Source organism: Maylandia zebra, linkage group LG18, assembly GCF_041146795.1.
Source record: "Maylandia zebra isolate NMK-2024a linkage group LG18, Mzebra_GT3a, whole genome shotgun sequence".
NCBI lineage: Eukaryota > Metazoa > Chordata > Actinopteri > Cichliformes > Cichlidae > Maylandia > Maylandia zebra.
In genome coordinates, this window is record NC_135184.1 from 9,156,137 (window position 1) to 9,168,315 (window position 12,179).

The 12,179-nt window shown below is 39.5% G+C and overlaps 1 protein-coding gene across 2 annotated transcripts in view; it reads right to left on the reverse strand.

Moving 5' to 3' along the window:
* Positions 1 to 57: 57 nt before the first annotated feature.
* The window catches only part of tesk2 (testis associated actin remodelling kinase 2), a 33,247-nt gene continuing 21,125 nt past the window's right edge, over positions 58 to 12,179 (reverse strand). For both annotated transcript variants that reach the window (XM_004555183.3, XM_004555182.3), the window contains exons 8-14: positions 11,010 to 11,092; positions 8,716 to 8,800; positions 8,369 to 8,452; positions 7,432 to 7,518; positions 5,206 to 5,344; positions 3,052 to 3,582; positions 58 to 1,665 (exon numbers count right to left, since the gene is read on the reverse strand). In XM_004555183.3, coding sequence (XP_004555240.1) covers positions 1,376 to 1,665; positions 3,052 to 3,582; positions 5,206 to 5,344; positions 7,432 to 7,518; positions 8,369 to 8,452; positions 8,716 to 8,800; positions 11,010 to 11,092 — 1,299 coding nt within the window. In that variant the 3' untranslated portion in view covers positions 58 to 1,375. The remainder of the gene's footprint in view (positions 1,666 to 3,051; positions 3,583 to 5,205; positions 5,345 to 7,431; positions 7,519 to 8,368; positions 8,453 to 8,715; positions 8,801 to 11,009; positions 11,093 to 12,179) is intronic.

Consider the following 12,179-nt stretch of genomic DNA (forward strand, 5'->3'; position numbering starts at 1 on the left):
CACTCAAATATTATGGACGGATTATTTAATATTATTATTTTATCTTCTTTTTTTCCCTTCTTCTTTTTTTTTTTTTTTTTTTTAAATCAGTGGTGAGACTTGGCAAACTCAGAAGTGATAAATTTTTGGAGTACGTACAAATCTAGATGCGGGAATTTTTGGAAGGATTTATCACCAGCGAGAGATGGCGAAAAACTGGAAACTTTGCATCAAAACTTTACATGATCAAAACTGGGAGACAGAGTTGTGATATATTTTTGAGATGTATATGAAGCTAGATCCAGATATCCTTCTGAATCCAGGGATAATTCAGTGCATAGCGTGGAAGGATTTTCAGCCTTTGTCGTGGTATGATCTCAGATTTGGCTTTTTATTTAAGTTTTGCTCTTTAAAATTTGCATCGTGTGGCTTTAAACTTGTCTTGAGTTGGAACACATCCAAGTAAATAACCTGTGTTTTGGCTTGCTTCTTTTTTGGAGGGACTGTTTTGGAAATCTGGCCTGACAGATGTACAAGACATTTATTACAATATCTATGTTTGCCTACAGAGGGTAGAAATAAAAAATGCTTAGACTGGCTGGCTTTCGTTTGACTAGTTTATCTCTCCTCTTTTTTCTGTACTTTAAAGTTAGCGGGCTAAAAAATGTCAAAAGAACAAGAAATGTTCCTGAAAGATTTCAGTCGCCTGACACCAGGTTGTTTTTTTAAATTGGCAGGAATGAGCAGTGAGGAACCACCCTTTTCCCAATTTCACAGAGAAATCACTGACAAACCCTTAACTCTGTCACCCTTTTTCTCCTGGGGGAGAGATTAAACATCGGTCTCGTGAGTGCTTTTAGGCACGTTCTCATCTGAATATCAGCGTACGGTCTTGTAAATCTGATGCGGGGGTTTTTGATTCAGTATAAGCATTTGTTTCTCAATGAACACAAAAAGTATCAAAACCTAAACACAACACAATGGCTCTTCAATACCTCTCCTCATAGACAAAACACTGACTAGAGGAAAAAGAAAAAAATCTACATCTCACAATATTAAATACAAACAACCTTTTCAGAAAAATAATCTCTATGCAGAGGGTCCGTTGTGTTGATAAAAAGCTTTTTGTGCTATTGCTGACTTTCACACCTGGGTGGAAACTTTGAACAATAATTATTTATCCAAATCAAGTGTGCTTGATTGAGTCAACAGGTGATACATTCACTTGAAAGATCACAATCAAGTGATTTTTCCTTTTATCTTTTATTCTCCAAAAAAATTTGAAATGTGTCCAGTCTACTTTTAAAAGCCGTTTTCGGCTGCCTCTGTGGAGTCAGAGTCCTCCCCGCTTTCTTTTCCACCACCTCAGTGTGTTGACGCATTTTGCGCGGGTGCATTACATTGGGCATGTGTTTGTCCCCCGTTCCCATTCCTGCTCGTCCTCCGGGCTGCTCGAGCAGTCCATGGCCTCTCCACTGTCTCTCTCACTGCTGGGGATCATCGGAGACCAGCTCTCCCTTAACGAGTCCTCCTTACTTCCCTCTACCTCCCCGTCGTCCTCCCCTCTTCTCTGCCCGCAGTAGGGTGGGATTTCAACCACGACATATTTCTTCGTCCAGCTGCTCAGCGCCACCTTTTGCCGGATGTCATTTCCCATTTGGCCTGCATCAGACCGTGAGTTAGTACCTGTGAGAAAAAAAAAAAAAAGCCGAAAGAGTAAGGATAAAAGGTTACAACAAAAAGACTGCTGTACTTGTAAATTATGTTGAATTTAACTCTTTGTAGCTACAATTTACAGATGTCCATTAATGTATCATATATAGGTAATCATAAAGTTACTGTTTTGTAAAAAGGACAGCAACAAAAATAGTCTGTGTGTGTGTGTGTCTGTGTGTGTGTGCCTGTCACATCCTTCATCCAAGCAGCATCAAACTCAGCAGTGCACTTAACTCGGGCTCCTGATAATTCATCAAACCAAATCTGAAGTAGTTTGGATGCAGTGTTGTTGATCAGATGAACACAGATTTCTCACACTATGAGTAGGACACACATGTTGATCTATGGCTAAACTTAAACTTGTGTAAATAGGGTAAATCGGTGACACTAAGTCATGGAAAGCTACTATCAATTACATGGCTGCTCTATTTGACTGCCACTGGAATTTCCTGTCCGACATTCAAAGTGCATTATTATTTTGAGATCATAAAGGACGACTTTAATAAGGTCACACACGGCGTCTGCAGACAAATATTGCCAGTTATTCATCACCCTCATGCTTATCATTTAAACCATGCAAGTTTCCAAACTTTAGCTACTAATTATGTGGGACCATTACCATAGCGATATGGTAATGGTCCTTGTTCCAGTGTTCTTTGCACTGGAACTCAAATAGTTTTCTTATGCATCCCAAAAGATGTACACTTAAATAATCGCATTAACTTGTCAACCTACACTAAAGGAGCAAAAACTGATGAACGAGGAAACTCGCCCTAATAATTACAGACTGTTCTGTTCCTGCTCCTGCAGAATGAGATGGCCCACACCGTTTCATTTATATGAAACAGACGGAATGAAACTGACTTCACAGATGATGACTCATGTCTGTTACAGTAACCTAAAAGTGAACAGGTAATGTAATAATATGACACATATGGTTTGGTCGTTACTGTGGTCATCACTGACAGAAGATAACGTGTTATCCTCTTATTTAAAACCTGCTCAAAAGCAGCACTGAACATGAGTTCCTTATTTCTGGTTATCATCACCTTACTCGCCTCATGTATGGTGCACTCTTAGCTGAAAAGAAGCATATTATGAGTTCACAATCCTCTAGCTTAGAATTTAAACCGCAAAGCAAAGAGTTACTTACACACTCAGCAATTAAAAATGTTATTTATTTACAATGCTTGCTGCATGCTACATGCAAACTGCTTGGTTAATCACAAATGTCCCTGACATGTCACTTCAAAGAGGGACCATTAGCCACTAAACTAAACTAAAATCTAATTTTAGTTGATTGTTTTCTACTTGAAGCTCATCTTTTATCTTTCCACAAACATTCGCTGAGCTCACCTAGAAGAGTTGTGGACAGCTGACTGGAGTTACAGTTAACAGAACCGTTGTTGGTGCTAACAGCAGCGGCGAGGTGGAAGATCTCAGAGCGAGGAAGCTGGGGCGATACCGGTAAGGAGTGACACTGTCTTCCCGGCAGCTGCTGCCAGTAATAAGACGCCTCTTGTTGGGCTCTTCCGGGCCCGAGAGCACATGGTTGGTTACTGAACACACTTCCAGGTGGCGAGTGGAGGTCAAACACCAGGGAGAAGACAGACTTGCTGGGCACATCGTAAAACTTAATCTTCCCCCCGCACAGATCTTCTCGGGCTGTAAAAGGGTTGATCTTGCGGGCTTTGGAGGCTCTCTTGGCAGTAGGGGGGTTATAGTAAGGGTCCTGGACATTGACTTTTCTTCCTGGCTTGCAGGAGAAGACGTCCGATTGGCTGCGGCTGAGCCAGATGTTTCGTCTGGGGCGGGGTGATTTAGGAGGGATTTTATCGTTCTGGAAACCAAGAGGATTCCCTCGCTTGAAGCCTTGGATCTTCTCCCCTTAAATGAAGAGAACAAGAGCTTTCTGTGATCATCTTACATAAAATCTACAGAAAATACAGAAGTGTATTTCAGGTTTTTTTTTGACATAGCCATACAGAAGGTGAAGCAGGAATATTTTAAAACCACTAGATGGCAGAATAGGCTAAAGGCCGTGTATGCAGATACTCCATCAAAGCCTGTATGTTAACAGTTTCCCAAGGCGCTGCATGAGATTATTTAAACAGACGTTTTCAGTGGTGTGGTCGGGTTTAATTCTCGCAGCGCTGGAATCATGGCAGGATTAAGAAACCGTCTCGCCGGTGGTTGTTAAACATTGTTCAAAAACAAAGGGTTTACTCGTATAAATATTTTTTAAAGTTAAGTACTGAGACGGTTCCAAGTATAGCATAAATATATCTAAAAAAACGAGCTCCTCTCAAAGCTTGTAGTGGACCCCCAGGTGTCTCCTTTATTCCAGGAAACTCTTTTTACTCATGTGGACTAAAAAAAGGCTCCTTTGGAAAAATATTTGGCTTTTACTTTTTCGTTATGCAACAGAAACATTTCCTACTGTCAGGGCGATCCTGGTCTCGGGAAACATTGATGTTATCAGCAGAGAGAGGGAGATGGAGGAGGTGGAGGAGGATGATGGGTACATAGAGGGGAGGAGGAATGGCGAAAAGGAAGTTTATGATGTAACAACCAACAGCTGATGAGAGGTGTCACAGTCAGGCCCTGTTTTCCACACAGTAACAGCTACAGCCAGCAGGCTAAGACTGCGTTTTATATGTTCTGCCACCTTCATCGGATAAAAAGAAAACAATAATCTTGACAGCTGTATAAATGTTTTATGTCACAGCTGTGACATAACATGTAGTGGGGGGGGGGGGGGGGGGGGGGGGGGGGGGGTGAAGCTCTGGGGCTTGCCCAAACAAAATCATTACTGGCTCCTCGTGACTCCATGATGTGTCAGACATGCAGGCGGCTCTACGCGGGACCAAATTAGAAGTGAAACCTGGGCCTGCATGGATTAAGTGTCTCAAGCAGGAATGTTGATCTCTGACCAAATTTCCTCTTCTACCGTGGATGAAGTTTATATTTTCAGGAATCAAAGTGATTCACGGTTAGAGCTCTGGGTCAGTGATAGGGACACTCAGATAAATGTTAACATGATGCACTTTAAATAGCTCGCTTGAGTGCGATAATAGTGAATACAGACGTCAGTGAAATAAGGGCTATTACATGGCTGAAGCTGTTTGGAAGGAGCAAAATCTGGCCTGAGCAAGCCTGGCTGTATGTTTAGGGTGAGGGCAGTGTAAACAGCACCTTTGTAAGTGACCGTTTGCTTTGAGATGAGAAGCACTGTGGTGTTAGGAGGAAAAAGAAGAGTTGGATTGGACATTGGATAAATGGTGAAATAGTTGACAGGCTGAGAAGATAAGACAAGCAGAGTCTGTACTGTTGTAAGTGGCAAGGGTGAGGTGAGGGAAATTTCTGTTGCCTTGTTTGCTTACAGTTTCCCCTCCTTTCACCTCCCCTCACAGGAATTTACAAGCATCTTCGTGTAAATAAAATGACGTGGCCTTTATGGACTGTAAAGCTGAAGTTTTATGTGAGAGTGGGAGGGGGGGGGACTGTTACCTTTGGCTATGGTTTTCTTGTCATTGTCCCCAGTGAGCAGGACACACTCGTGCTCCATATCTTCAACTTTAAGGCGTGCGAAAATCTCCTCGAGGTGCCTGACGAGGTCTGAGAAGGATGGACGGAGTTTAGGATCCATCTAAAGGAGAAGAAAAAGGAGATATGGAGAAGGCTGATAGTGACAGTAATAAACATTATCAAAGGTTGCACTTTGTAAATTATTTTCTAGGTAAAGAGAAACACACAAACAGAATTGCATTTATCTTAACATGAAAACTGCGTTGATTATGTAACAGTGTCATAGTTCACATTACATTACTCGATGACACCAAAACCCTTAAACTGTAGTTTACAGGTTGGTGCCATAGTGGCACAAAGAAAGGACGGTTTTATAATATTATTGGCACTCTAGTTGGGAAATGTTCAGTTGCTCAGCAGACTGTGGTATAAGACTAAGACAAGTAGTAAAATGAACATCTGAGGTCACTATGATTTTCGACTGTCCTTAGCAATAAAATCTAGTAATAAAATGTTTATTTTATGGCTAAGAATTAGATTTACCTTTGGGTGGTGCCAGCACATACAAGTACAATCATATCCTTACATTAAAGGCCATGAGTCACCCTATGTGACAGAAATGCAAACTCAAACGTGCTTAATATTTTAATCATATAGCCGTTGATTAACGTTTGGCTCTAGCTAAAAATCCCTATGAGAAAATTACAAAAAATTCCCCTATGCAGGAAAGCCCCTCCTTTCCAAGAATAGTGACTGACTGAATTTATGAGGATAGAAATGTATGAAATCAAAATGAAAATGATAAAGCTGAGAGGCAAAATAAAAGCAAGAGAAACAAGGGGAGGCAGATGGAAGAAGAAGAAATTGGCAATGGACAGCTGGGATGAAATACAAAGTGTGAAAAAAATGAAAGTGTTGCTAAAAGATGATATTTAACTGTCAAAGAAGTGCAAAAGAAGTCGCAAGGAAATGCCAGAAAGAGACAGACTTGGAAACAGACTTGAAGAAGGATAAGGATGATAAAAGCAAGACAAGAGATAAGGATGAGAAGGGATAGAAGAGGCCTATCTAGTCTTAATCAGCAGGGTGCTGTAAGATCTTTAATGCTCTCATCATCTGTGGTTGTAATTAACTTCAGTGAAAAATAACTCGTGTTTTCAGTTCAGTGATCATGTGAGTAAAACAAAGTAGCAAAATCTCATTTAAAGTCTATAAGCAAATATATTTTATTTTATGGTTTCATTTACTTGCTGCTTATTCTAGATACTTTTACAACAAACCAGTATATGACTTAAGAAAAGCAGAACGTGCCAAGTGAGTGGCTCTGCTTTTAGAGAACAGAACCCCTTCTGGAGAGGAAGCTAAATCCGATTATTCACATAATCAGATTGCCCCTTTATTTCTGAAAAAGGGAATGAACGTTACTTAACTAATTAGAAATAAAACAGTCGAAACTCCAGGACAAAGCCAACTGGGAAATGTTGTCTCAACATAGCAGAGTTTGTGGTAAACACATTATAAAAACAGACTGAAGCCTCAACTTTATGAGCTACTTTAAAGCTACTGCTGCCTGCAAGCTGTTTTCTCACAAGCAGACAGTGGGTGTTTATTATCAGTGAACTAGTGCTAACAAGCACATTTATTTTTTTCTATTGAATTTTAAATATTTAACAGTTATGTTTTGTTTACTTCCTGTAAATGCTGGTCAGAGATAAGCAGCCCTGAATGTTTGTTGCACAAGATGGAAAGCAGAGGATTGGAAATCGATAAGCAATGACCACGTACATCTCCCAGTAAACAACATGTTTTTATGCTTAAAATAAACCTAAGCTGTTTATTGGACTTTAAAAGAGCCACTTTAAATGAATCACAGTTTATCTCATGGGTTTTGATGAAGTCGCTCATTTCACTTGGTCTGAAATAAACTATGTTAGCTTCTCTACCATTATTAAGCCAACTTTATTCCAATTGGCTGCTGGTTGCAAACACAAGGACTGAAGAGCAGGTGGGTGGGCCTCAAATGGCTATATGACAGATATCTGCTCTTTTTTTGACATCATACCGATTTAAATAGTAGGAAAAAATTTAGAAACAGAGCCTTTAGAGCAGCCTGAAGCCTCACAGACACTACTTGGATTATTTGAATCCTGCTTTTTAAAGTTTTATTATTTCTGAAATTTAAAAAATGAGGTTGTATAATGGACTCACATTGCAGCAGTTAAAGGCCAGCTGGAGGAAGTCAGGCGGACAGTCTCCAACCATGTGCTGGAATGTGTGATAGTCCAGGCCGAAGTTCTGGTCAGGAGGGCGAAGCGAGAGGGACAAAGAGGTTTGAAATACATGAAGAACAAACAGGAAATTCATATTCTAACAGTGGGATAAAGACGGAGACTGACAGCACTTCAGCAGATGTTTGACATACTGTAACTCAGCTGCCAAAGCCAGCTTCGTGTCAAACTAATCCCTCTGACATGATCCTGCTGGCTGCCAAGTTTTCTTTTGCTTTAGACCATCAAGAACTAATAATCAGCTGCTTTATTATTAACTTGGATTCACTTGTAAGCCCGGCTTAAGGGCACAATTCACACTGAAATGCAAAGGATTACCCTTTTGACCAGTTATCATTCTTAATGAATTCATGCCAACTTGCATACAGTAGATGCTTGGTAAGGGATTTTAATGTTAAACGGTGTGCAAAACAAATGTACAGGTGATCAAAGTTTCTGTATTTTATTAACATGCATTTCATAATTTTAATGCCAGTGTAAGATGCTACTGCAGTTATAAATAAGACTGAAAAGGGTGGTTTTAACTAACTTGAACAGCTATATTCTGAGCCTTTTACATATTTCACATCATAAACGGTAAACATCGGCCTTGTGCAAAGAGAGCCTGGACATAAGCACAATGAGAAAGTTCATTAGATGAATAAATAGTAAGTATTTGAAGTTCACTTATATTTTTCTAAAATGGGTGGGAAAATGGTTGACACTCATTTTGTTCTGTGAATAACTGTTTTACTGTGTACACATGGTGAGAGGCACGGTATAGCAACAAGATTAGTCTGTGTACAGTGCAAACATGTAGACTTAGTACTGCAAGGTCATGTGATCAGAAAACTGATGCGAGGCAGATGAGCAGTCACCTCTGTGCGGGGAAGAAAGTCGGGGTCGGCCTGAATCCTTGCGATGATTTCACACAGGATTATTCCATAGGAGAACACGTCGGCCTGAAAACAGATCGACGTTAATATTTACACACATACCCGCAAGAGCAAATAAAGACTGCTTATAAAAATATAAAATTGCCCCTTCTAACAATTCAGATCAGAGTAACTGCGAATTATCTGCTATTATTAACAGTTCCGAAGATTCAGTTTCCATCGGGGTTTGTTTAGGTTTAAACAAAACTATTCTAACAATGTCTAATCAAAGTTTATGTTCAATCCAGTCTGAGGCCATAGCAGCACTGGCTGTAAAGATAAACATCTACCTTCTCATTGTAGGGTTCATCTCTCAGCACCTCCGGAGCCATCCAGAAAGGAGACCCAACCACTGAAAGCTTCTCTCCTTCAGCGCTAAACACACCATCACAGACACAGAATAATTTATTATATTCAACATGCCATCATAGTAAAAAAGCCAGAAAATGTAAGAAACTTTGCAGTTTTAAGATTAACCTAGAACTCTGCTTTCCTGCTTCACTGATCTAAAATATTTTTACAGAGTTGTTTTTAACTTGAGGAAGGCAAGAGTGAGTGTAGAACGAGGAAGAGACCTGACCTGACCATGTTCACAAAGTGGGTAAAGGAAGTATGTTTAATACAACATGAGGCTTTATATTACCCGTGTGCTAAAAAGTAAAAGCCTCTTTGAGTGCATTAGCGGAGTAAATGGATATAGAACATCTGTGAAAACATGCAAACTCTAACCTCACCATTAATGCTGAAAGGTACATGCAGCTTGTAGAGCAACATATGCTCCCATCCAGACCATTCCTTTTTCAGAGATTGCATATTTCAGCAAGACAATGCTAAAAAACATACTGCATCCATTACTGCAGCATGGCTTTGTCATAGAAGAGTCTGGACTGCAGGCAGGCTGATTTTTACCAATTGCAAACATTTGGTACATCATGGAATGAAAAATACAAAACAAGAACACACAGTATTTTTGAGCAGCGAGAATCGCATATCGGACAAAAAGGGGACAATATTTCTCTCACAAAGGTCTAGCAGCAGGTCTCCTCAGTTCTCAGACACTTTCCAAACTGCTATTAAAAGAAGCCTATAAGGTCTATAAGATTTACAAATAACCACATTCTATTCTAATTTACTACCAATGGTTTTTGGTATTGACTCTACCAGGCAGACCTTTTAATCACCTTTTATGACATTTAAAATGATATAGTAACATTTCTCTTAACTCTCTAATTCGTTCACTTAAATGACCTTTGCTTCATACATTTTTAAACTGGATTAAGCAAGCCAAGATTCATCATTTCCTGACAAACTGCACTCTCCCACTTAATAATAAATAATAACGGGAGTGGCTACTTTCAGCACAGTAACACCCATACATGTTTACATATCCACATGCATAAAGCATTACATAAGTTATTATTTGGTCTCTATGCACAGCGCTCCTGAATATAGTTTAGAAAAGACAAAACAGAGACACTCCTTTACTCTGCTGCAGGATTAAAAAAGTAAAACCCGGCACTGATACTATCCTACTGTTATCAAAACACTAAAGAAGAGAATGTGAAATGTAGAGGCGGCTGTTAATGTTAGTGCCTGACCTATGTGTCAGTAAATAACCCTGTGAGTGATATGAGGAGGAGGAGGAGGAGGAAGAAGAGGAGGAAGACTCTGAGTTAGCTGTAACAGCAACAACAGAAAGGTACAAAAATAATCATGTGGAGAGCAGTAATGAACAAAAAACAGGCTAGAATATTAATCTTATGACCTGCAATATTCTCTGGCACTCATTACAATGAGCAGCATTTGAATGGAGTAGCAATATGATCATTTATTCCTGACACAAATGGAAGTGTGGTGCAGATAAATTAAAACAAATCAAGACAAAGCTAAAAAGGCTACCCTGCAAAGACATCATCCCAGTCAGTTAAATTACATAAACCAAACTATGTGACACACCTAGAGATGTTAGTAGCCACTACAAGCAAGTATAAAACTGGTCCAATACAGCTTTGAAGTTTGATAAACTTTTTTTAACCAGATAAAACAAGCGAACGGATATCTCAGTTTGGTTACGTACTAGCAGACATCAGCCTTGTTAAACTTCAGTTTTGAGTCATCTGTCTTAAAATCAATCTAATTTTAGATCTGGGGTTTTGAAAAGAAAAAAAGAGCCTGCAGTTTTACCTACTAAATGTGCTTCTGTTCATCAGTGTTTTCCCTTACTCTTTGTCGATCAGTACGTGGGGTACGTGTGGTTTTTGACAGCTGTAAATTACTGAGTCTAGTACGAGGTGGATGAGAAGAGCTGTGACGCAAACACGCTAAATGTAAAAACTAAAAACAGTGAGTGAATGAAAGGGTACAAGGACAGATCAAGCTAACGCTGGGTGATAATTATCAATGACTTCATGGTTACAGCCGGCCCCTTTTACAACACAATTTAGATTCAGTGTTAGTATGAGTAAGCACGACTGTAACCACTGGTAGAAAACCAGAAGCACGGCCTCCAAATGCTGTTTATTATTTTTAATACTAGTTATGATCCAGGTGTAAATATGTGCTGAGATCAGTGAGTCCTCCTTACAGATTGGTAGGGATCTTTTCTGCCAGGCCAAAGTCTCCCACCACTGCTGTGTACATGCCGTCATCACTCTTGATCAGGCAGTTCTGTGAATGCAGAAAGACACGTTTGCTTGAGGAAGTTGCATTAAAAAAAAAAACCAAAAAAAACTTTTGTGAGCTAGTAATACCAGTCCAAACCTCTACTTCCTCACCATTACTGTACATGGTGTTGCATCTTTCCTGTTGAACATTCCTCTTCAGATTAAATTAACAGGCTGTAAATATGCCGTTTATTGAAATTTCTAATGCACATGCACTTCTAACTTTGTCTGCACACCCCTGTGTAACTTAACTGTGACATTTAGTAGTCACAGCTACCCAGACTGGCATATAAATAAACTGTGAGTACGTAGAACATTAACATTCAGCTCTACTGACTGGAGTAACATACGACACAGTGAGTGCACAACTAGATTTCTATCCTGCCTTTATAAATGGTACACCAACATGTTGCTCTGTAAACTACAAAATAATTTCTCCAATAAAGCAGGACAGTACAATAAGAGGAGAGAGTCTTTAGAACAGTGCATAGCTTTAACTAAATACAAAGCAGACAATGTTGCTTTGTTCATTTACTTCCCCGACTGGTATGAGTCCAAGTAAATAGACTCTCTATTAATTTGAGGAAGTATAATTTGCAAGGCTATGAGTACACATATGACCACAAAAGGCTTTTCTTGCGTGTTGCGTTTTCATCTAGTCCAGTGGAAAATTTCACACGCTTTATTTTTTGCAGGTACTTATTATTATTATTATTATTTTGTAAACAGGTGAAGAGCTAAAAGCAAAGAGAGGAAATAAATATGATTTTACAGCAGAGTGCATACTGCTCATGTTCCCTCGCTGCGCCAACATGGCTCTGGATCAAGTTGGAAAACTAGAAGCTGCTTGGTACAAAATATCACATGTGACAGTGTTAGCGGTCTTTAGGTTCCACTTATTCCTAAACCTGCTGAACTCTTTGTAAACTGTGTTACAGGGACACACCTGAACATACTTTAAGGTTTCTAAATAACACTAAGAAAGTCTTATGAATATTATCCTGGGATGAGAAAATGGAAAAACAATTATCTGTTTAGTACAGCTAGTATTTCATTATATACTACCCCACAGGAAACTCATAAAGAAGCCA